The 25,194-nt window shown below is 40.0% G+C and overlaps 1 protein-coding gene, 1 non-coding gene and 1 pseudogene across 7 annotated transcripts in view; 2 read left to right on the top strand and 1 right to left on the bottom strand.

The window, feature by feature from the left end:
- Positions 1 to 25,194, top strand: part of IL23R (interleukin 23 receptor) — a 166,565-nt gene that overhangs the window by 116,007 nt on the left and 25,364 nt on the right. For 2 of the 6 annotated variants that reach the window (XR_010153578.1, XR_010153579.1), the window contains exons 10-11: positions 663 to 753; positions 10,670 to 10,803. Coding sequence is in view for 3 of the 6 variants with exons in the window: in XM_063800692.1 (XP_063656762.1) it covers positions 663 to 753; positions 3,304 to 3,839; positions 3,901 to 4,015 (742 nt within the window). In the remaining 3 variants the exon portion in view is untranslated. Of the gene's footprint in view, positions 1 to 662; positions 754 to 3,303; positions 4,130 to 10,669; positions 10,804 to 19,526; positions 21,675 to 25,194 lie in introns of those variants that run through there. The other 4 variants (XM_016920445.4, XM_001163823.6, XR_010153580.1 and 1 more) reach the window with 3 other exon arrangements.
- Positions 12,510 to 12,635, bottom strand: LOC112207403 (U4atac minor spliceosomal RNA). Its single transcript, XR_002941830.1, has one exon. It is a non-coding gene; the product is annotated as a U4atac minor spliceosomal RNA (small nuclear RNA).
- On the top strand, positions 22,955 to 23,682 carry LOC744089 (dnaJ homolog subfamily B member 6-like; annotated as a pseudogene).

Here is a 25,194-nt window from a genome sequence, read left to right as displayed (position 1 = left end):
GTTTTTCAAACTTTCTCACATGGGAATCTTCTGCTTATAAGAGTTTGCTCTATTTAATATGTGTACGGTTTCACTGCTAGGGTGGTTCTCCCACTTATCTTGAATCTAGTGTGAGTGTTTTGAAATGTTTCTGCTCATTGAAAAGAAGCAGAGCAATAGAGATGAGAGGAAAATCTGTAAAGATAATGACACAATTTCCCACTTAATTTTCATTAAGTAAGAGATGAAAACATTAGCTTCTGCATCAGGAAGTTTGATTTCTTTAATTAATTTTTTTTTTTTTGAGTCAGGGTCTCACTCTGTTGCCCAGAGTGAGTGCAGTGGCATGGTCACAGCTCACTACAGCCTTGACCTCCCAGGCTCAAGTGATCTTTCCACCTCAGCCTCCCAAGTAGCTGGGACCACAGGCATGCACCACCACACCCAGCTAATTTTTTAATATTCTGTAGAGACAGGGTCTTGCTATGTTGCCCAGGCTGGTCTCGAACTCCTGGACTCAAGCAATCCTCCCACCTCAGCCTCCCAAAGTGCTGGGATTACAGGCATGAGCCACTGTGCCCGACCTAGGAAATTTGATTTTTAATATACATTTTATTCTAGTTGACTTCCTAATCTCCTATATGATTGCCTGCTTCTTCTAACGTGTCATTTTTGTTTTTTAGGATTAAAAGAAGGATCTTATTGTTAATACCAAAGTGGCTTTATGAAGATATTCCTAATATGAAAAACAGCAATGTTGTGAAAATGCTACAGGTAACCTAACATCATCCAACAAAAACTGAGTGGCAATTGAGACCAAGAGTGCAGTCTAATAATTAGAATAGAATTTCCATTCAAATAAATAAATGTGCACACATATTAACATAATTATATAGACATGTGTAAAGACAAAACTGTACCTGTTTCAAATCATACTTAAAAGAGATGAGACAATAGAGTTGGGGGAAAGAAAACAGAGAAGAAATAAAGAAACAAACCTGTTCAAAAGAGAAAAGTGAAGTGGAAGATTGTGGGCCTTGTGCACGAGTCACCTGGTGACCAAACAATGGTAGATGTCTTCAGGAACAAAGGGAGTAGGGAAGAAAAGCTCAATGAAATGAGCCTCAAAGATTCAAAGGGCTTCTGTTTCACATGAGATGGAGAGCCGGGTGGAGCCCAAGAAGGGCATCATTTTACTCTTTAAACCCAGTGGAATTTGAGAAAAGCAATGTGAGAGAACTGTGAACAATAGTGTCACAGGGGTGGGCTAGGTTTTCATTCTGGCAAAGAGAAGGCCACACACCAGGAAGCCCCTGAGGGTACAGGGACATTACTGATTATAAAGGAGGGAAGGAACAAGCTATGTGTGTTCCTGATAACCCCTGGCCCTCGGAATTGGCTGTCAAGGGGCTCAAAACCCAGTCCAAGGGACAAACACATCATCCAAGCCTTGCAATGCAGTGATGTAAGTGCAATGATAGAAATGAGCCCAAACATGTGATGGGAGTGGAAAGGAAACACTGAAAGAAGAGGAGCTGCTCAGGAGAAGCAGGGAGAATTCAAAGTCAGGGGGACCCCTGGGGGTTAGAACAGCATGTTGGGTAAGAAGATGAGGTGTTTGTAAAACAAATAAAAGTGGCTCTGTTTCAAGCTCTGGTAAGCCTATTAGCTAACTCTTTCCCCAACCTCTTGTCATCTGAACAAAGGGTTTCTAGGCTAAAAATAAAATACTTTTTAAAAGTTCAAAAACAACTGGTCAACAGAATAGAGTCTGAGTTCTGTAACACAAGACTTCTGTGATCTGATCCACTCACCATTCCAGCTTTACTCCAGCCACTCCTCACGTCAAGATTTTTGATGAAGCAATACCCAATGTGCTGCTCTTGCCCAAACCTGGCAAGCTCCCTAAGGAGGCTGGGGCTGAAGAAAATTGGAATGACACTTCATGTCTGTTTATTCAAGATCTCCGTCTTTGCTAAACTCCTTTCCTATTCTGGGCTCCTGGAATTAGAGGCAAACCTTAGGGCTTCCCTCAGATAAGGTTTTGTTTTCTGCCCGAGAGACTAAGGAATGCTTAGTCGGCTTGGGTGGCTTAAACAACAAACATTTATTTGTCACAGTGCTGGAGGCTGGGAAGTCCATGATCAAGGAGCCAGTCAATTCACTTGCTAGTGAGGGCTCTCTTGTGGACAGCTGCCTTCTCACATGGCAGAGGGAGAGATCATCTCTTTCCTGTCTCTTCTTCACTAATCCCATTCATGAAGACTCCACCCTCATGACCTAATTACCACCCAAAGGCTCCACTTTCAAATAACATCACATTGGCTTCAACATGAGGGGGGCTGGGGAGAGGGCACACAAACGTTCAGTCCATAACAGGGGGCTATAATATTATAATTGTGTTGGGTGACAGTTTGCCCAGGAAGGCCAGCCATCTGTTGGAAGGCCTCCAGTCCATTTATTGCCCAGAAAAGTCATCAGGCTAAAACCTTCACCCACCCTCCTGATCATCACAAACATGTCTGAATTGTGAGTAGCTTTATTTATTTATTTGTTGTTTTTTGTTTTGAGACAGAGTCTTGCTCTGTCACCCAGGCTAGAGTGCAGTGGCATGATCTCAGCTCACTGCAACCTCCGCCTCCCGGGCTCAAGCAATTCTCCTGTCTCAGCCTCCTGAGTAGCTGGGATTACAGGCTTGCGCTACTACGCCTGGCTAATTTTTGTATTTTTAGTAGAGACAGGGTTTCACCATGTTGGCCAGGCTGGTCTTGAACTCCTGATCTCAAGTGATCTGCCTGCCTTGGCCTCAAAGTGCTGGGATTACAGGCCTTATCCACCTTTAGAACCTCGGCATCAAGCATTTGTCACACACTCATTCTCGGTATGTGAGCAAAATAGGATTCTCCCCAACCTTTTTTTATTTAAGCAACAAAGTATTTTCTTGTAACAAGAAATATTAATATTAATATTCTTGCCTCAGAAGACCAACTTTTAAAAGGCCCTAAAATTAAGTAATAAGTAATAAGTTAATATATAAGACTCAACTTTTCTCTTTAAAACTTTTAAACCAAGAAATGTGCTTAGGAAGTGGATTATTTTTACTATTCCTTTTCTTCAGTCTTCTCATGCAAATTTAATAAAGATTTGGAAGCAAGCAGGATAACAAAAGACAAAAGGAGGAAATCATATGGGAAGATAAACAATATGAGAAAATGGAGGGAGAAAGGAAAGTTGAAAGAAAGCAAAATTCCAATCCTCATTCAATTATCCAGTTGGTTCTTTTAAATGTCTTTTGCAAAATAAAATGATGTCTTTTTTTCCTAGGAAAATAGTGAACTTATGAATAATAATTCCAGTGAGCAGGTCCTATATGTTGATCCCATGATTACAGAGATAAAAGAAATCTTCATCCCAGAACACAAGCCTACAGACTACAAGAAGGAGAATACAGGACCCCTGGAGACAAGAGACTACCTGCAAAACTCGCTATTCGACAATACTACAGTTGTATATATTCCTGATCTCAACACTGGATATAAACCCCAAATTTCAAATTTTCTGCCTGAGGGAAGCCATCTCAGCAATAATAATGAAATTACTTCCTTAACGCTTAAACCACCAGTTGATTCCTTAGACTCAGGAAATAATCCCAGGTTACAAAAGCATCCTAATTTTGCTTTTTCTGTTTCAAGTGTGAATTCACTAAGCAACACAATATTCCTTGGAGAATTAAGCCTCATATTAAATCAAGGAGAATGCAGTTCTCCTGACATACAAAACTCAGTAGAGGAGGAAACCACCACGCTTTTGGAAAATGATTCACCCAGTGAAACTATTCCAGAACAGACCCTGCTTCCTGATGAATTTGTCTCCTGTTTGGGAATCGTGAATGAGGAGTTGCCATCTATTAATACTTATTTTTGAATTTGTCTCCTGTTTGGGAATCGTGAATGAGGAGTTGCCATCTATTAATACTTATTTTCCACAAAATATTTTGGAAAGCCACTTCAATAGGATTTCACTCTTGGAAAAGTAGAGCTGTGTGGTCAAAATCAATATGAGAAAGCTGCCTTGCAATCTGAACTTGGGTTTTCCCTGCAATAGAAATTGAATTCTGCCTCTTTTTGAAAAAAATGTATTCACATACAAATCTTCACGTGGACACATGTTTTCATTTCCCTTGGATAAATACCTAGGTAGGGGATTACTGGGCCATATGATAAGCATATGTTTCAGTTCTACCAATCTTGTTTCCAGAGTAGTGACATTTCTGTGCTCCTACCATCACCATGTAAGAATTCCCGGGAGCTCCATGCCTTTTTAATTTTAGCCATTCTTCTGCCTCATTTCTTAAAATTAGAGAATTAAGGTCCCGAAGGTGGAACATGCTTCATGGTCACACATACAGGCACAAAAACAGCATTATTTGGACGCCTCATGTATTTTTTATAAAGAGTCAACTATTTCCTCTTTATTTTCCCTCATTGAAAGATGCAAAACAGCTCTCTTGTGTACAGAAAGGGTAAATAATGCAAAATACCTGGTAGTAAAATAAATGCTGAAAATTTTCCTTTAAAATAGAATCATTAGGCCAGGCGTGGTGGCTCATGCTTGTAATCCCAGCACTTTGGTAGGCTGAGGTAGGTGGATCACCTGAGGTCAGGAGTTCGAGTCCAGCCTGGCCAATATGCTGAAACCCTGTCTCTACTAAAATTACAAAAATTAGCCGGCCATGGTGGCAGGTGCTTGTCATCCCAGCTACTTGGGAGGCTGAGGCAGGAGAATCACTTGAACCAGGAAGGCAGAGGTTGCACTCAGCTGAGATTGTGCCACTGCACTCCAGCCTGGGCAACAAGAGCAAAACTCTGTCTGGAAAAAAAAAAAAAAAAAAAAAAAGAATAACTAATACTTGCTAGCAAAGGGAGAGGCAAGTTTAATTTTCATTTTATCACTTAAAATTCTCTTGAGTAGATAAAAATATAGCCCCAAATGACAAAATAAGTGAAGAATAGAAACAGAAGAGAAGTTAGTCGTTTGCTGTATTATTTTTTTCCCCTACTCTCCAGGTATTAGGGATTTGATCTTAGTGTGATTTGGGACTAACAGCGCTGTGAAACAATAATGTGTGGAATCATGGGTTGCTGTTTTCACTTAAGTCAAGAGTGATGGCCTTGTTTTCCTGTGGCATAGTTGGGATATTATTTACACTATAATAGAACCTATGAGAGGTAACAGATGCAGGATCAGCAAGACGTAATTTTTTGTTTACAAACCAGATATATGTTAGAAAATTATTGTTAAAACAGGTATCTGTTCAGTACCTGTTTTGATGGCAAATACTTGCTGAACCTACCATTGCCCCATATCCCATGTCTCCTGCAGATATCACCAGCCAATCAGAACAGGCCTTTCTACTGAGCTGTACAAGTGCCCTCAGAAGCCTCCCAAGCAGTGTTCCTTATGGCCACAATCCATAAGGACTGGAGTAGGAGATTAAATCTATCTACCAATGAGGTCAATATGGAAAAGTGGTTGATCTTTAAAAATGAAATGCATATTTTAAGCTGAGAAATATTACCCAGCAGACTATTGTGATTAATATTTATGGGCAAGGACAACTTTTCTGAATGATCGGAACAGTTTAAAATAGGGTAGAGTAGGGCATGTAAATTCATGCCTATAGTCCTAGCTACTCAGGAGGCTGAGGTGGAAGGAACACTTGAGCCCAAGAGTTAGACACTGCAGTGCGCTATGATCAATGATCATGTGCCAGAGCAAGACCCCGTCTCTAAAAAATAAATAAATAAATATTCGTTCATTCATTCATTAAAATAGGTAGATTACACACTGAATTTCTTTTTCTCCTCCAACAGTTGTCAATTTATACTCATATTTAGTCATTTAATTTTATTATGAAAAATCAAGCAGTTAATTTTAAAAAGACTCATTGCTTACTATGTCTTTAGCAAATGAGCAGGCTATTTTGTTTTACTTTTTTTTTTTTTGATAAAAATCTAAAAGCAATTTTATGGTCATTAAGTATCCTTGAAATGAGGTTGACTGTATATCCCAGTTTGCCCTGGTTTCTGTCCATTGTCCTATTGTTAATTATGACCAATAACTGCCCTCATTCACTCTCAGAAGCATCCCTTATTTGGATAATAAATCATATGGTCACTCAAGACTACTTAATGTCCAGCATGTAAGTAATTCATCAGAAATTTATCTTTTTTTTTTTGCACTGACAATCCTCTTTATTTTACTTTTTATCATTTACTAAGGCCATTTTGCTCCAAAAGGGTATTACTATTCATACTGTAAAAAAAAGTATCCCCTGATACTTTTACATAGTGTAAAAAAAAAAAAAGTTATCCCCCAGATAAACTCTATTCTGTTTATCCTAAAATATGTATATATTTTTTGTACTTTGCATATTCTGAAAGGAATATATTTTAAATCACTAATGAAATGCTAATCTTAAATACCTTGACTTGTAAATTGCCATATGCCTTTGCTTGATTCTTTTGCAAAAGGAGAATCATAAAGTAGCCAAGAAGGAGGTAGCATTTGAGATTGAAATAACAAAAGACTAAGATAAATCTTTGATGTTTGCAAACCTAATGAAGACGTCTGGTAACATGTGAAGAATATTTTTATAGTATGTTTCACCATAATTGTAATCTATCACACATGAAAAAAGCTTTTATCAAGCTTAAAGGATTACAGCATTGTTTGATCTTCTGCAAATGTTTCCACTGCAGCGAGTGCCTCCTTTTCGCCCCCTAGAGTGGGAAGGAAGCTGCTTTCTCATTCTGTGGTGTCTTAACCCACATCACTATTCAGCACAAAGGAGACACTTCTGATTCTATCTTTGCCATTAGCCCTTGTTGGTCCCAATGGACTAGAAATTGAGGCTATACCTGCAATGGGAGCAATGTACCTGCCTTTGTCCCAACTCAGGGGAAAAATTCAAGCTGCTTTATCACAATGCAAACTTCGCGGGGGAGAAAGGGTTTCTTTCTATAATTCTTGTATTCAAGAAGGATTCATTGAACTACTGAATGCCCTTACTGTTATATGTGCAAGGCCATTTGAAGGATATGGATTTAACAAAACCAGTCAATCCCTGCAGGCTTGGGGCTTATATCCTAGGGGGAAGAGACAGACAGTAAATTAGGACAAGTCATTGCCCCCAAGGAGCTTACATTTTAGTAGGGGAAGAGGCCAGAGGTAGGGGGTGGAGAGAGGCAGAAAAAAATAAAGGAAAATGTCAGATAATAAGTGCTGTCTAGAGAGGTAAAATGGGATAATGTGGTGGATAGCAAATCGGTGGCCACTTTACACTGGGTGGTCAGGAAAGACCACTCCCAGGAAGTGATACTGATGTTCATCTGAGTCTCAGGTAAGAGCCAGCTTGCCACTGACAAATCCTTCTATAGAGAAAGCCTTGAGTGGCTAATGTCTTTACTTCTTTCCCTCCTGTACAACTTGCCACTGATTACCTTCCACCCTGACCACTCCCCACCTCCCATCTTAACCTTCTTAAGCCAGAATTTTCTGCAGATTCTGAGGACAAGTGCATACCTTTTCATCTTTCTATCTAGCTCTTGTGTCTATTATTAACTTTCTTTCTCTGAGTCTCACAATCTTTTAAGTCGCTGATTCCTAAAGGGGCATGTCCTGCTTCTTGGTATGGGTAAAGGGGAAGGAAGAAGAGAGAAAAAGCCTCTCAAGGTATCAATCAGAGGGAGGAAGGGAAGAGAAATACAAAGAAAGGCAGGTTGATACTTAGGAATGCTGAAGCAAAATGGAGTGTCATAGTTCTGGACAACACTAATGCTGACTAAGGAATATCGTTTCCTCCTGCTCTAGTATCTTTCTCTCCCTCTCCCTCCCTTTTCTTACATAAAAACCAAGGAGGAGGTGCAAGTCAAGTACAGTTTAGGGATGTTTGCTTGGTACGTGTGCAGGTATGTGTGTGTGTGTGTGTGTGTGTGTTGGAATTTCTTTCCTTTCTTTTTTTTTTTTTTTTTAAACAGGGTATTGCTCTGTCACCCAGGCTGGTGCACAATCACAGCTCACCACAGCCTCAACCTCCCAGGCCCAAGCGATTCCCCTATCCCAGCCTCCTGAGTAGCAAGTGCACATCACCATACCCAGCTATATTTTAAATTTTTTGTAGAGACAGAGTCTCATCATTTTGCCCAGGCCTGGACTCAAACTCCTGGGCTCAAGCAATCCTTCCACCTTGGCCTCTCAAAGTACTGGGAATTATAGGCATGAACCACTGCACCCAGACTAAAATTAGGATTTCTTTTTAGTTATAAATAGTATTGAAGAGAGGCTTATGAGTTTTTAAGGTGTGGTTTTCAGGTAATGTGGGTTGCTGTTTGGCCTTCCAGTGTGTTCCCTTGAGTGGCTAATTCTTATACATTTAGTCATTCTCCCTTTGACATAGAGACAGCACATGACTATGGCATTGAGCAAAAGTTTTCAAAAATTAATTTTAGCAATTGATTCTCTTTCTCCAAATGCAATCTGTTGGCTAGGCACAGTGGCTCACGCCTGTAATTTCAACACTTTGGGAGGCTGAGGCGGGCAGATCACTTGAGGTCTGGAGTTCGAGACCAGCCTGGCCAACATGATGCAACCCAATCTCGACTAAAAATACAAAACTTATCTGGGCATGGCGGTGCCTAACCCAGGAGGTGGAGGTTGCAGTGAGCCAAGATTGTGCCACTGCACTCCAGCCTAGGCAACAGAGCGAGACTCCATCGCAAAAAAAAAAAAAAAAAAAAAAAAAAAGCAATCTGTTGTAGAATCCTTAAATGTAAAACGGATGAAAGCAAATCTCCTGTTGAAACAGACCTTGGAGGTCATACCTGTGCCCTCTGCTTCTCCCTCTCTCTTCTCCACACTTGCCTCTGAAGCAACATGAAAAGCTGAGGCTAGGAGCTGTGCTCTTCTATACTTAGGAGACTGGGATGCTGGACCAACCTTGAGAAGCCTGTACTTTAGAACTGAACCTTACTCTGCACTTTAGCCACAGGCTATCAACGCAGGCTCAGGGGACCAAAACCAAACCTTCCTATACTCAGATTAATGACTGCAAAAAGGGCTTTCTCTCAGAGGCTGCTAATAGAGGCAGTTCTATTCACAATAATTAACTTGCTTCTCCCAATTACTTTACCATAAATGTCTGGGCTTTGTTCAAGTTTATGTTCTTTTTAAGATCACTAAGAATAAAATACTGTGTTGTGAACATAATTAGATTTTATAAACCCAAAGACTCTGGAATTATGCTGTGGTTTATCTCTTTATGAAGCAATTATACCAATTATAGAAGATAATGTTTTAATGGGAAATATTACCCATTTGGCAGACACTATTGGTTTAAAATAAAAGAAGTGATTAAAAACAACTTATGAATCTCTCTTGGGTAAAAGAATGAAAACAATATATAACATAATTGGGTTCTGATTCATAAAATGAATTGTACACAACTTTCTTCGATGCTGTAGTTAAGACAAAATTACAAGAAAGTCTAACAAAGGTTTGACAGAATGTTATTATGTGTTTTTCCTACTGCTAAGATTACATCATTAAACCCCAATTAATGTTTTATGTTAAGGCTTTCTTAGCCATTTTGCTAATTCCACTTTTCAACTTAAGATAACCACACTGCACCTTTTAGATCCAGAATTCCCATCAATTTCCTGAAGATGCATTCCCATTATGATTATTTTCAGGAATACAAGTTATTATCTAATTCTCATAATTAGCATTTAGCAACAGATTAGGAACTTATTCTTAAATGGTCCATTTTTGTCTGGGGTAGTAAAAGCATTCTGGGCTACTTTTATGAGACGGGGTTGGGGGGGAACCCTAAACAACAGTGTTACAGAAGCATAACTCTTTCCTGAGATTGTTGGTTTAAAAATTCAAGCAAAACAAAATGCTGTTTCTAACCATAAAGGCATACCTAAAATTAGAGACTGTCAGAGCACAGGAAGGAAATCATAAATAGCCAAACACTGGAACACAAGTGTGAGGTACGGAAGTCAATAAACGTTACTGTTTTCTTTCTGTTCACATCCTGTCTGAGAATTGTATTAGAGGAGAGCAAAAGAGAAAGAATGCAACAGTAAAATAAAGGGAATGCATTTTTATTTCTAAACTACACAGTAATTCATGAAAACACACTTTTTAAAAATCAAAGGAATACCAGTGTAAATGGAGTGAAAAGTGACAGTTGCTATTCACCCCTTTTTTTCCCACTCCTACCCCATCGTCAAAGGTAATGACTCTCAGCAAGTTATGAGGTTTTTCCCAGTATTTTTATTTAAATGATAAAATATGATATTGTCCTATGACATGCTATTTTTAACCTAACAATATGTCTCAGAAATCTTCACATGTCATTATATGTAGCTTTACCTTATTCTTTTAAACAATTGCCCTAATAATCTATAGAATAAATTTCAATAATATATTAACCTAATCTATTAATGAACATTTAGGTTATTTCCAATTTTTCACTAGTACACCTATTCCTTTAATAATTCCTCTTGTACATATGTTTATACACATATAAGAATTTTGTGTGTTAGGTTGTCAGGGACAGATACCTAAACGTGGAATTGCTGGGTCAAGAGACAGAAAGGAAGATAAAATCATTTACATTTTGCAGCCAGGTGTGGTGGTGTGCTCCTGTGATCCGAGCTACTTGGGAAGCTGAAGTAGGAGGACTGCTTGAGCCCAGGAGTCCAACACCAGCTTCACAACATACCAAGACCCTGTCTCAAAAAAAAAAATTAGATTTTGGTAAGTATTACCAATTATTTCTCTAAAAAGAGTTTGCCAATATTATTAGTACGTAAAATGTTTGCCAACCTGATGGGTATCTTGTTTGCATTTTTTTAGAAGATGAGGTTGAATATTTTATTTGTTTATTGCTTTTTTGTATTTCTTATTTTTTGGTTCACCTTTGTTATATTCTTTGGTCATTTTTCTACTGAGTTGTTGGTTATAGTCTTAGTCATTTGCAGGAGTGCTTAATATAAATCTTTTCTGTTATATATGTTCTAAATACGTTTTCCCAGCCTGTGTGTTATTTTTATATCTTCATGTTTTCTTTTGCCAAACAAAAGTTTTAAAATTGTATGCAGTCAATCTGTTGCCATTTTTCTTTATGACTTCTAGACTGGGTATCATGTTTAGTGTCAAAAGACAAAATCACAACAAATTTAGTTTAAAGATCTTATGTGGGGCCGGGCGCTGTGGCTCACGCCTGTAATTTCAGCACTTTGGGAGGCCAAGGTAGGTGGATCACCTGAGGTCGGGAGTTCGAGACCAGCCTGGCCAACATGCTGAAACCCCTTCTCTACTAAAAATACAAAAATTAGCTGGGAATGGTGGCACGTGCCTGTAATCCCAGCTACTCAGGAGGCTGAGACAAGAGAATTGCTTGAACCTAGGAGGCGGAGGTTGCAGTAGGCCAAAATTGCACCATTGCACTCCAGCCTGGGCAACAGAGCGAGACTCCATCTCAAAAAAAAAAAAAAGATCTTAATTGAGGTCAGGTGCTGTGGCTCATGCCTGTAATCCCAAAACTTTGGGAGGCTGAGGTGGGAGGATTGCTTGAGCTTGGGAATTCAAGGCCAGCCTGGGCAATATAGTGAGACCCTATCACTATTAAAAAGAATAAAGAATTTTAAAAATATTTTTAAAAAATTTTAATTGTCTTTTATTTGCAATTCTAGAATCGGACAACACCTCATACTATAAAACAGAGTGAGTGTTCTGATGAGCTGAGCAAAGGAGGTTGATTTAAGGAACTTTCTTATCACGCTGGTGAAAACTGGCCTGTTTAGGGATTTGGCTGTTATCTCTGTGTCCTGATTTGTTGAAAGGTCAGATAAAGATCTTAGTTTCAGCAGGTTAGTGTGGAACTTCAGCATGACTGACTCCAGTTTGGTTTTGTCTGTTGGGCCTAGTACAGGAGCTCAGTCCAAACCAATGATCTATTATACATTTGATTTAACATTAGTAAAATATGTATTTACGCTAGAACATGTAGTGGTGTAATATAGTCTGAACGTTGTCCCCATCTAATCTTATGTTGAATTGTAATCCTCAGTATTGGATGGAGGTTGGGCCTGGTGACAGGTGACTGGATCACAGGGGCAGATCTCTCAGGAATGACTTAGCACCATCTCTTTTGTAGTAAGTGAGTTCTCAAGAGAGCTGGTTGTTTAAAAGTGTGTAGCACCTTTCCCTTCTCTCTCTCTTGCTTCTGCTCTCCCTGCGTGAGATGCCTGCTCCTGCTTCACCATCCACCATGATTGTAAGCAGCCCAAAGCTTCACCAGAAGCAAAGCAGCTACCAGTGCCATGCTTCATGTATAGCCTGCAGAACTGTGAGCCAATTAAACCTCCTTTCTTCATAAATTACCCAGCCTCAGGTATTTCTTTTTTTTTTTCCTTTTCAAAAACATTTTTTTTCAATTTCATAGAAAAGAGGTTTTTCATTTTTCCAAAAATTGTACCAAGGTAAAGCAAAGTTCTAGTTGATGCAGGTGCATTGTATAGGCATTAGCAATACTGCCCTCATTATGCACTCATTAGACAGTAGTGCAACCCCAAGAAAAGGATGGTTAGATATTTCTTTATAGCAATGCAAGAACAGCCTAACATACGGTGATATTAAGCAATGGGAGAACAGTGGGCATTAGAGACACAGATCAGATTAGAATCTACCTTTCTGGCTGGATGCGGTAGCTCACACCTGTAATCCCAGTACTTTGCGGGGCTGAGGCGGGCAGATCACCTGAGGTGAAGAGTTTGAGAGTAGTCTGGCCAACATGGTGAAACCCTGTCTCTACTAAAAATACAAAAAATTAGTTGGGCATGGTGGCACACGCCTGTAATCCCAGCTACTAGGGAGGATGAGGCAGGAGAATCATTTGAACCGGCAAGGCGGAGGTTGCAGTGAGCCGAGATCGCACCATTGCACTCCAGCCTGGGCGACAGAGCAAAACTCTGTCTCAAAAATAAATAAATAAAAAGAATCCACCTTTCTCAGACCCTGGCTATGTGGTTTCCAGCAAACCCTTAACCAGGAGGATTCAGTTTCTTTTTCCTTAAAAAAGATCCTATTAATATCTTCCTCTGGCCATTCGTTGAGAACATTAAATTAAATAACATTTGGAAACACTGGCAGGCTAGTCAGAGTGGCTCATGCCTGTAATCCCAGCACTGTGGGAGGCCAAGGCCAGTGGATCACTTGAGTTCAGTACATTGAGACCAGCCTGGGCAACATGGCAAAACCCAATCTCTACAAAAAATTAGCCAGGTGTGGTGGTGTGTGCCTATAGTCCCAGCTACTCAGGAGGCTGAGATGGGAGGACTGCTTCAGCCTGGGAGGCAGAGGTTGCAGTGAGCTGAGATGGGCCACTGCACTTCAGCCTGTGCAACAGAGCAAGATCCTGTGTCAAGAAAAAAAAGAAGAAGAAGATAGCACTGGCAGAGTGCTTAGCATGAAGTAGGCACTGGAGGAATTTTGATACAGTAAGAATAGGAATACTAGGTACCTGAGAGGAGAGGCAGAAAATGTCAGTGGACTAAGTGGAGTGAAAAAGAGCTGAGGAAACAGGACTAGAAAACTCTAAAAGCATGCACTCTTAGGTAGTGCAGAAGTGTTTTTGTCCAACTATTAAATAGCACAACCCTAAATTCCTGTCATACTCCTGATCTTTCATTTTAGTGTTCAGGATCTCATAGTAAACATGCAAAATTTGATATTCATTTGATAACGGTTGCTGTGATACTTATTGCAAATCTCTTCTTATCTAGATTTTTAAAATATATTTTTTTGTAGGGATGAGGTTTCTCCATGTTGCCCAGGTCGGTCTCAAACTCTTAGACTCAAGAGATCCTCCTACCTCAGCCTCCCAAAGTGCTGAGATTACAGGCATGAGCCACTGCACCCAGTCTTATCTACATTTAAACAAAGTTTAGCATTTATTTTATTTTGCGGTTCAATATAGAAGATTTATTTTATCTTAGTTGCTGAAATTGGAAATCACTTCTGTTTCACCAAATGAAGAGATTAGGATTTTAAGAAACTGCCAGCTGCTAAGTATTTGCAGATTCATTCTTTTTTTAGTATTCGTTGCACATCCCATTCAATGTGTTACTTTGGAGATTCCATTTGATTGAATAGAGGCAGCTCATGCAGAACTCTTTGAAGAACAGGAGGGAGGCTGCTGAAGCCCAGAGCAATGAAGAAAAGCAATTCTAATGTAAGAAAAACAAAGAACAAAAAAACAGAAGCACTTTGCAAACACAATAAATGATATTAATAGATTCAACCCATCTTCATTGCTTTAATGAAATGATAATTTTTGAGGCACTTATTAAAACTCTTACATTGTCTTTTCCATTTTGTTGCTTTTGTTTTACTAAGAAGTAGAAATCTTCAATTAGAAAAAAAATCAGAAAAACATGTGGAACTACAAATGTAACTGATGTTACAAATAGGTAGACTAAACTTTATTTTTTCCTTTTAAGAGCTTGGATTAAGGTCAAACAATTGGAGGGGATTTGGGGTTTTTTTGTTGTTGTTGTTGTTGTTTTGTTTTGTTTTGTTTTAGAGGCAGGGTCTTGTTCTGTCACCCAGGCTGGAGTGCAGTGGTGCAATCATGGCTCACTGCATCCTCGAACTCTAGGGCTCGAGTGATGTTCTTGCCTCAGCCTCCTGAATAACTACGACTGTAGGTGCACAAAACATGCCTGGCTAATTTTTTTGTTTTTTGTAGAGATGTTATCTCGCTATGTTGCCCAGGCTGGTCTTGACCTCCTAGCTTCAAGCAATCCTCCTTCCTTGATCTCCCAAAGTGCTGGGATTACAGGTGTCAGCCACCATGCCTAGCCACAATCTGGGCTTTTGAATTTCAAATTTACTACATGCCAAGTATGTGATGTTGGACAATCACTGCAGTTTCATGTTCTCTCCTTGTCCTACTTTCTGGGACAGGGATACTGATCTTGGTGTACCTTGCTTGAGAAAATTTGAGTTGACTCTCTCCTCCTTGAAACACTTTCTTCCTCCAAGAACACCACACACCCCTGACCCCTTACTCTGACCACTCATTCTCAGTCTACTTCTCTGGTTTCTTCTAGTCTCTTTGCCACCTAAACGTTGAAGGCCCCACAGTGAAGGCCTTGGTTTCTCCCTTGGTGATCTTGTCCATTCTTGTGGCTTTAAACACGATCTACATGTTATAAGAACAGGCTAACCCAACATCTATTTTGAACTCAAGACTCAACTCCAGATTCAGCTGTCTACTAGCATCTTCATTTGTCTATCATCAAGGTATTTAAGACCCAAGCTTTTTCTTCTCACAGGTGTCCCATCTCAGTAAATAGTGTTGCCATTTTTCTAGTTGCCCAAAAATCTTGGTGCCATCCTTGACTTTTTTCTTTCATTCCTCACATCTACTCCATCAGGAAACCCTATCCATCCTACCTTCAAAATATATTCAGAAATTGAATCATTTCTTACCACCTCAATTCAACCGCCTAGCTCAAACTACAGTCATCTCTTGCCCGAGTTATTACAAAAGCCTCCCAAAGGTCTGTCTTAATAGCCAGATGATCCTGCTACAACCGTACTTGTCTGCTCCAAATCTGTCAGTGGCTTTCCATCCCACACACGACAGGAGTCTGAGTCACTATAATGACCTAGGAGGCCCCACCTGGTTTACCTCTTCTGTCCCAGGATCCTCCACTGTAATCACTCAGCTCCAGATACTGGAAACCTTGTAAGCACCCCAGGGTCTCTGCTCCTGCTGTTCCCTTCTGAATTGTTCACTAGCACGCTACCTCTCAGAATTCCTGTTGCCTCCTATTCAGCCCTCCCCAGCCATTCCATGTAAATGACAAACCTCCACCCCCATGCATTCTAGTCTCCTCTGCTTTGCCTTTCTTCACAACACTCACCACCATCTAAAATTGAACATACTACACATCTTACTCATTAATCTTGTTCATTGTCTGTCAGTCACTACAGTGTAAGATCCAGAAGGACAGGAATTGTGTCTACTCTGTTCCCTATAAACCTTTAATGCTTAGAACAGTGCCTGGCACATAGTAGGTGTTCAATAAATATTTGTTGACTGAATGAATGAACAATAGATAATGGCCCAATCTAGTCATTCCATCTACTTCTCACAAGACAGAAAAGAGTATTTCACGAAGGCAAAGAGCTTTCAGACCTCAATGTGTTTTCTGAGGCTCTTCCTCAATACTCCATTATTTTATCATCACGATTGTTGTTTTTCTCTAAACTGCCACTCTGTAATTGACAAAAAAGCAACGACATAATGTAAAATTATGTGTTTTTATTTTCATTTATGCAGCTTTGTTTTATTTTCTAGGACCACTCCAATAGTTATTGGAGTCATTGAAATGACAGTCATTTTCAACCATCTTCTTTGCTGTTGACTGAAACCCTTTCTTCAGATAGATTCATGTGGCAGAGTTAATAACACCTCTGTGGGCAAACGCTATCCTTCCTTTCTCTGGGGGGAGATATTTTTAGCCACCACACTAATTAGATAGCTCTCTGGCTGATAATGGGGCAGACAAAGGGTGTAGCATGTTAAAGAAAATGAGCAAACAAACAGGTGCAATCAACTTACAGACTATTAATTAAATGTCTTTTTTTTTTTTTTGAGATAGGGTCTCACTCTGCTGCCCAGGCTGGAGAGCAGTGGCATGATCTTGGCTCACTGCAGCCTTGACTTCCTCCACTTCCCAAGCTCGGGTAATCCTCCTGCCTCAGTAACCCCCGAGCAGCTGGGACTACAGGCGCATGCCACCAGGCCTGGCTAATTTTCTGTAGAGACGGGGTTTCAACATGTTGTCCAGACTGACCTTGAACTCCAGGGCTCCAGTAATCTGCCCACCTTGGCCTCCCAAAGTGCTAGGATTACAGGCATGAGCCAATATGCCCAGCCAAATATCTTCATCATCATCATCATCATCATCATCATCATAAACTGCTGGTAGGAAGTTTGGCATAATGTGTCACATCAATTATAAATCACAGATGATTTTACTTGATATAGTTAGCTAGAGATAATCCACAGGGGGTAATTTTATTTATTATTGTTTTAAATGCTATTAAATTTTGTTTTTATCTAGCCTGCTAATTTTCTGAATGAAGCTGTAATTGGCATTTGATTGATTTGGCTGTGTCCCCACCCAAATCTCGTCTTGAATTCTCATGTGTTGTGGGAGGAACCTGGTGGGAAGTAATTGAATCATGGAGCAGGTCTTTCCCATGTGGTTCTCGTGATAATAAGTCTCACAAGATCTGATGGTTTTAAAAATGGGACTTTCCCTGCATGAGCTCTCTCTCTTTGCCTGCCCCCATCCATGTAAGATGTGACTTGCCCCTCCTTGCCTTCCACCATGACTGTGAGGCCTCCCCAGCCACATGGAACTGTAAGTCCATTAAATCTCTTTCTTTTGTAAATTGCCCAGTCTTGGGTATGTCTTTATCAGCAGCGTGAAAATGGACTAATACAGCATTTACCACAGTGTCTGGCTCATAGTAACTGTGGCAGAGCCTGCTAATTGTCTGTTCAACTTCCGTTCTCAAATTCTTACTTCCTAACAGAACCCCTATGTCATTGATGATAGCAGTTCTCTCAGTGAAAAGATACATTTCTAGCCTCCCTTGCAGCTAGGTGTGGTCATGTAACTGAATTCTGTCCAATGAGATATACACAGAAACTGTTAGAGGGATTTCCAAGCTGTCTTATTAAAGAGCGGGGACAGACAAATGGAGAATATTTTCCTCCCTCTTCCTCCTTCCTGCTGACTGGGAAGCGAGCATGACATCTAGAGCTCCAGCTCCTATCTGAGACAATAAGGTGACCTGGAAGATAGAAGTTGTGTGCTGAGTATGGTGAGCAGAAGACAGAAAAGCCCACATCTCTGATGATTTTGAGGAGCTGCCTTGGATCACTTTCCTTAACTTCTTTTACCTGAGAGTAATGTTCTAATATCACTGTTCTTACAGATTCTGCTATTTGTATTTGAATTGATCCTAATGGATGTAATATGTAATCAGAAATTATTTTTTCAGACAATGGATGGAGTACATGCCTATGGTGGTTATAGTAGTCTGCTCAGGCTGCCATAACAAAACACCACAGACTGGTTGTCTTAAACAATAGAAATTTATTTTCTCACAGTTTTGGAGGCTAAGAATTTAAGATTAAGGTGCTGGCAGGGTTGGTGTCTGGTGAGACCTCTCTTTCTGGCTTGTGGATGACCATCTTCTTTACCATGTCATATAGCCTTCCCTTAGGCTCATGCAGAGAGAAGGAGAGAGAAATATTTCTGCTGTCTCATTCTCTTTGTATAAGGACATTGATCCTATCGAATTAGGTCCCCATCCTTATAACCTCACTTAATCTTAGTTACTTCCCTTAAGGCCCTATCACCAAATACAGTCACATTGGGACTTAAGGCTTCAACATATGAATTTTGGGGGACACAATTCTGTCCGTAACAGTGGTCATCTATTGTCTTGCCAGTTTTCCTCTTCTAGGACCTGCTCTTTTCCTCCTATCCACATGTTGCTTCAGTATCACTCTGATTAGCTAGCAGCAGTTGATTGGTGTGAAGTATACACCTGATCCAAGCTGGGCCAATCAAAGGCTTTCCCTAGGAATTGTGCAATTAGGCCTGTGAAAGAGACAGACTCCTTCCAGTGACAGAGTGTTAGGTGGCAAGTTCAGAAGCTGTCAGTCTTGTTTTTCACCATGTGGCCAGAATGAAAGGAAGATGGCCCATAGACGCAGAATAAGAAGAATAATAAACAGATCCACAGAAAAGGACAGAGGAGAGATGAAATGAGAACCCTGAATGCATTAGAATCCCTTGCTCTAATTGTTAATAATGTTCAATCATATTCATGACTCATGACCCATGAGAAACTTTATAATACAGCCTTCTTTCTTCCTTAGCTACTTAGAGTTGGGCTTCTACTATTTTCAATTGAGAGCCCTAGCTAATACAACTCTCCAAAATTAAAAAAAGAAAAAAGAAAAAGAAAAGAAAAAAAGCTTTGTATTTTTAGGCTCTTAGAACTCACATTATTTTCTTTTAATAATGATTAGCAACAACTAATGGTGTTTGTTTTATCTTGTACGCTAAATTATCTGAAATTGGGTAGGTACTACAGTGGAAATAAATATTTGATGTTGTTTTCAGTAAATTGTTACTGGAGTTAAACCTCTTGCTATCCTGACAATTCCTCCCTACATCACCCTCTTTGCAATGGCAGATGGAAGAATTGGCAATAAATGCAATTCAGCTTGAAGAAAACACCCTAAATATTAGAAACCTGTGAAGAACCACCGGATTGCCTTATCAACTCATTGTGCATCCTATTTGGAAGTCTAAAATAGAACTAAAATTCTAATACTTTTACTTGTATAAATGCTTATAATTGTCATCTTTGCATCTCAGCAATTATTCCTGGATAAATATACTGCAAATCATCTAAGAAGAGAAAAACCCCTCTGAATTACATGACTGAGTTTCAGAATGTGAGTAAAGTATGGCTAACCAAAATGTTCAAGCAAACTGATGCAAATTTCCTTTTCTATGACTGTGTAAGCAAAACTCTTTTGCACGATACTAAGTTTGATGTGGTGTAGCATGTAAAAGAGAAAGCACCTTTATCTGTGTTTGAGTGGAAACCAGGTAACCTTGTCATAAACTGGGGAAGAAATGACTTAAGTGTCAGCTCCCACATCTCCTGCTGTGAATAGCCTTTAGGGGTGTCATAACCACGAACACACAAACTTGACAGAAACTAAATCTCAGTGCACAAAGAAAATGTATCTGCAATGAATTCATATTGGGCTCTTCCCACACATTATTTAACTTAATCTTCCAAACAAGCTGTGAGGTAGATATTATTATCACCATTTTACACTGAGGAAACTGAGTCAGAGAGATGCTTTTTCTTGCCCAGCACCACTTAGGTCATAAGTGGTGGAGCTGGTTTTGAATGTATTCACCTCACTCGCACCCCATGTGTCTGTGCTGTACTATGAATTCCTCAAGGGATGGGGACTGGTATTTAGCTTGTGTCTTTAAATTGTCATGAAAGACTAGAGGCTTCTTCTTGGTAGTAAGAAATAACGTGTACAATACCAAGAATATAGCAGTTGTACTCAAGAGTATATTAAGATCAGCGGGTGTGTGTAATAGAGGAATTATGAAAGACATATCTGTGAAACATGCTGAGATTCAGCAGTAATAAATTGTTTAAAAACTAGGCTTGAGAAGATGATAAGAGCTATTTATGACAAACCCATAGCCAATATCATAACGAATGGGCAAAAGCTGGAATCATTCCCTTTAAACCGGCACAAGACAAGGATGCCCTCTCTCTCCACTCCTATTAAACATAGTATTGGAAGTTCTGGCCAGGGCAATCAGGCAAGAGAAAGAAATAAAGGGTATTCAAATAGGAAGAAAGGAAGTCAACTTGTCTCTCAACTTGCAGACGACATGATTGTATATTTAGAAAACCCCATCATCTCAGTCCAAAAATTCTTTACACTGATAAGCAACTTCAGCAAACTCTCAGGATACAAAATCAATGTGCAAAAATCACAAGCATTCCTATACACCAATGATAGACAAGCAGAGAGTGAAATCATGAGTGAACTCCCATTCACAATTGCTACAAAGATGATAAAATACGTGGGAATACGATTTACAAGGGACATGAAGGACCTCTTCAAGAACTACAAGCCACTGCTCAGGGAAATCAGAGAGGACACAAACAAATGGAAAAACATTCCATGCTCATGGATAGGAAGAATCAATATCGTGAAAATGGCCATACTGCCCAAAGTAATTTATAGATTCAATGCTATTCCCATCAAGCTACCAGTGACTTTCTTCACAGAATTAGAAAAAGTTACTTTAAATTTCATATGGAACCAAAAAAGAGCCTGAATAGCCAAGACAATCATAAGCAAAAAGAACAAAGCTGGAGCCATCATGCTACCTGACTTCAAACTATACTACAAGGCTACAGTAACCAAAACAGCATGGTACTGATACCAAAACAGATACATAGACCAATGGAACAGAACAGAGACCTCAGAAATAACACCACACATCTACAATCATCTGATCTTTGACAAACCTGACAAAAAAAGCAATGGGGAAAGGAGCAATGGGGAAAGGACTCCCTGTTTAATAAATGATGCTGGGAAAACTGGCTAGCCATATGCAGAAAACTGAAACTGGATCCCTTCCTTAAACCTTATACAAAAATTAACTCAAGACGGATTAAAGACTTAAATGTAAAACTCAAAAGCATAAAAATCCTAGAAGAAAACCTAGGCAATATCATTCGGGACATAGGCCTGTGCAAAGACTTCATGATGAAAACACCAAAAGCAATGGCAACAAAAGCCCACATTGACAAATGGAATCTAATCAAACTAAAGAGCTTCTGCATAGCAAAAGACACTATCATCAGAGTGAACAGGCAACCTACAGAATGGGAGAAAATTTTTGCAAGCTACCCATCTGACAAAGATCTAATATCCAGAATCTACAAGGAACTTAAACAAATTTACAAGAAAAAAACAACCCCATCAAAAAGTGGGTGAAGGATATCAACAGACACTTCTCAAAAGAAGACATTTATGCAGCCAACAAACATATGAAAAGAAGCTTATCATCACTGGTCATTAGAGAAATGCAAATCAAAACCACAGTGAGATACCATCTCATGCCAGTTAGAATGGTGATCATTAAAAAGTCAGGAAACAAGAGATGCTGGTGAGGCAGTGGAGAAATAGGAATGCTTTTACACTGTTGGTGGGAGTGTAAACTAGTTCAACCATTGTGGAAGACAGTGTGGCAATTCCTCAAGGATCTAGAACCAGAAATACCATTTGACCCAGCAATCTGATTACTGGGTATATACCTAAAGGATTATAAATCATTCTACTATAAAGACACATGCACATGTATGTTTATTGCAACCCTATTTACAATAGCAAAGACTTGGAACCAACACAAATACCCATCAATAATAGACCGGATAAAGAAAATGTGGCACATATACACCATGCAATACCATGCAGCCATTAAAAAGAACGAGCTAATGTCCTTTGCAGGGACATGGATGAAGCCAGAAGCCATCATTCTCAGCAAGCTAATGCAGGAACAGAAAACCAAACACTGCGTGTTCTCACTTATAAGTGGGAGTGGAACAATGAGAACACATGGACACAGGAATGGGAACACCACACACCGAGCCCTGTCAGGGGGTCAGGGGCAAGGGGAGGGAGATCATAGGTTGATAGGTGCTGCAAACCACTATGGCACATGTATACCTATGTAACAAACCTGCACGTTCTACACATGTATCCCAGAACTTAAAGTAAAATTTAAAAAATAAAAAAAACTAGGCTTGAGAGGAAAGCGCAAGTAGTCACCACCACCAGCGCAGCAGTGCCAGAGCCAGGAGGAGATCCTGGCCGCTGCCCCTGTCTCCCGCCTGCCGTCAGCCGCCTCCATTCTCAGACCTGTTCCAGCAATCTCTTAAAGCATGATGGGTTAGGCTGGGCACGGCGGCTCATGCCTATAATCCCAGCATTTTGGGAGGTCGAGGCAAGTGGTACACCTGAGGTCAGGAGTTCAAGACCAGCCTGGCCAACGTGCTGAAACCCCGTCTCTACCAAAAATATAAAAATTAGCTGGGCATAGTGACACAGGCCTGTAATCCCAGCTACTCAGGAGGCTGAGACAGGAGAATGTCTTGAACCCCAGAGGCGAGGTCGCAGTGAGCCAAGATGGTGCTACTGCACTCCAGCCTGGGTGACAGAACGAGACTCTGTCTCAAACAAACAAACAAAATCATGGTGGATTACTATGAAATTCTAGGAGTGTGGAGAGAGGCCTCATCCGAGGATATTAAAAAGGCACACCAGAAACTGGCACTGAAGTGGCACCCAGATGAAAATCCTGAGAATAAAAAGCAGAGAGAAAATTCAAACAAGTAGCTGAGGTGTGTGAGGTGTTGTCAGATGCTAAAAAACGGGACATCTATGACAAATATGGCAAAGAAGGATTAAATGGTGGAGGAGGAGGTGGAAGTCATTTTGACAGTCCTTTTGAGTTTGGCTTCACATTCTATAACCCAGATGATGTCTTCAGGGAATTTTTTGGTGGAAGGGACCCATTTTCATTTGACTTCTTTGAAGAACTCTTTTGAGGACTTGTTTCAGAATCAAAGGGGTCCTCGTGGAAGCAGAAACCAAGGGTCGGGGTAGTTTTTCTCCACATTCAGTGAATTTCCATCTTTTAGAAGTGGATTTTCTTCTTTTGATATAGGATTTATTAATACTTCATTTGGGTCACTAGGTCACGGGGGACTCACTTCATTTTCTTCCACATCATATGTTGGTAGTGGGATGGGCAACTTCAAATCGATAACACTTCTACTAAAAAGGTTAATGGCAGAAAAATCACGATAAAGAGAATTATCAAGAATGGTCAAGAAAGAGTAGAAGTTGAAGAAGACAGCCAGTTAATGTCTTTAACAATAAGTGTTAAGGAGCAGCTGCTGCACTTGGATAACAAGTAATTCAAGGCACCCACTTAACAGAAATGTTAAACTATAACAAGAACCATCTGAGGATTAACAGAAACTTTTTTTTTGTAGATTTCAAGGGAACTTGCCTTTCAGAATAATAACACCTAAAGTATTTATAAACGGCTAATCGGAACCTCTATTTGTCATAGGCTTTTGAGTTTATTGTTGGGACCCATAATAGGACCATTTTTTTTTTGTCTTTAAAATTATTGTAGGCCAGGTGCAGTGGCTTACACCTGTAATCCCAGCACTTTGGGAGGCTGAGGCGGGCAGATCAAGTGAGGTCAGGAGTTCAAAACCAGCCTGGCCAACATGGTGAAACTCCATCTCTACTAAAAATACAGAAAAGTAGCCAGGTGTGGTGGCAGGCACCTATAATCCTGGCTACTTGGGAGGCTGAGGCAGAAGAATTGCTTGAACCCAGGAGGTGGAGGTTGCAGTGAGCCAAGATCACACCATTGCACTCCAGCCTAGGTGACAGGGCAAGACTCTGTCTCAAAAATATGTATATTATTGTAAATGTCTGTATGCTTTTTGCCTTTTTATTAAATGTACTCCAAGGTGAGCCTCGACTCTTTAGTGTAGGACAAGACTGTGCACTGACACCAGCATGGATCTGCTTTTCCATTGTGTCTGAAATGTGAGCCACATAGTGTTGGCCTGCTGTGAGGTCACCATTGCCAGGGCAAATCTTCTACAGAACTAAATTCATTTTGTTTTTCAGTATGTAGTAGTAAAAGATATTAATGCATTAATGATAATACATTTCTGGTTTAATATAAATTAAGGGTGTTTTCTAGCTGAGCCTGAATCCTGTCAACTTAGTAAGTCTTGACAATTGTTTAAATATGTGATGTTAAGCTTAGGTTTAAAAAAGCAAAGCAGGTAAAGTGGGTCTTTGTCATTTGCTCTTTTTTTTTTTTTCTGAGATGGAGTCTCGCTGTCACCCAGGCTGGAGTGCAGTGGCGCGATCTAGGCTCACTGCAGGCTCCGTCCCCTGGGTTCACGCCATTCTCCTGCCTCAGCCTCCTGAGTAGCTGGGACTGCAGGCGCCCGCCACCTCGCCCAGCTAATTTTTTGTATTTTTAGTAGAGACGGGGTTTCGCCGTGTTAGCCAGGATGGTCTCGATCTCCTGACCTCGTGATCCACCTGCCTCGGCCTCCCAAAGTGCTGGGATTACCGGCGTGAGCCACCGCGCCCAGCCGTCATTTGCTTTTTTAAAAAAGAAAATAAATGCAAATGTGTTTGGTGCAAATAAATAAACAAATAAAAACTAAGTTTGACCACTGAACACAATACATAATCCAGGACTGACTCCTATGCTGAGGGTGAATGTGATGGGAGATTCTCTCTCAGGGATACTATTGAGGCATTCAACAAAATTTTAATATGGATTATAGATTATAAAAAGAAATTCTGTATCAATGTGAAATTTTCTGCATTTGATATCTCTGCTATGGATATTTTAAAACATTTTTATTAATATGAAAACACAGTGAAAT

This window comes from Pan troglodytes, chromosome 1 (assembly GCF_028858775.2).
Source record: "Pan troglodytes isolate AG18354 chromosome 1, NHGRI_mPanTro3-v2.0_pri, whole genome shotgun sequence".
NCBI lineage: Eukaryota > Metazoa > Chordata > Mammalia > Primates > Hominidae > Pan > Pan troglodytes.
This window is presented reverse-complemented; position numbering and strand designations above follow the sequence as displayed.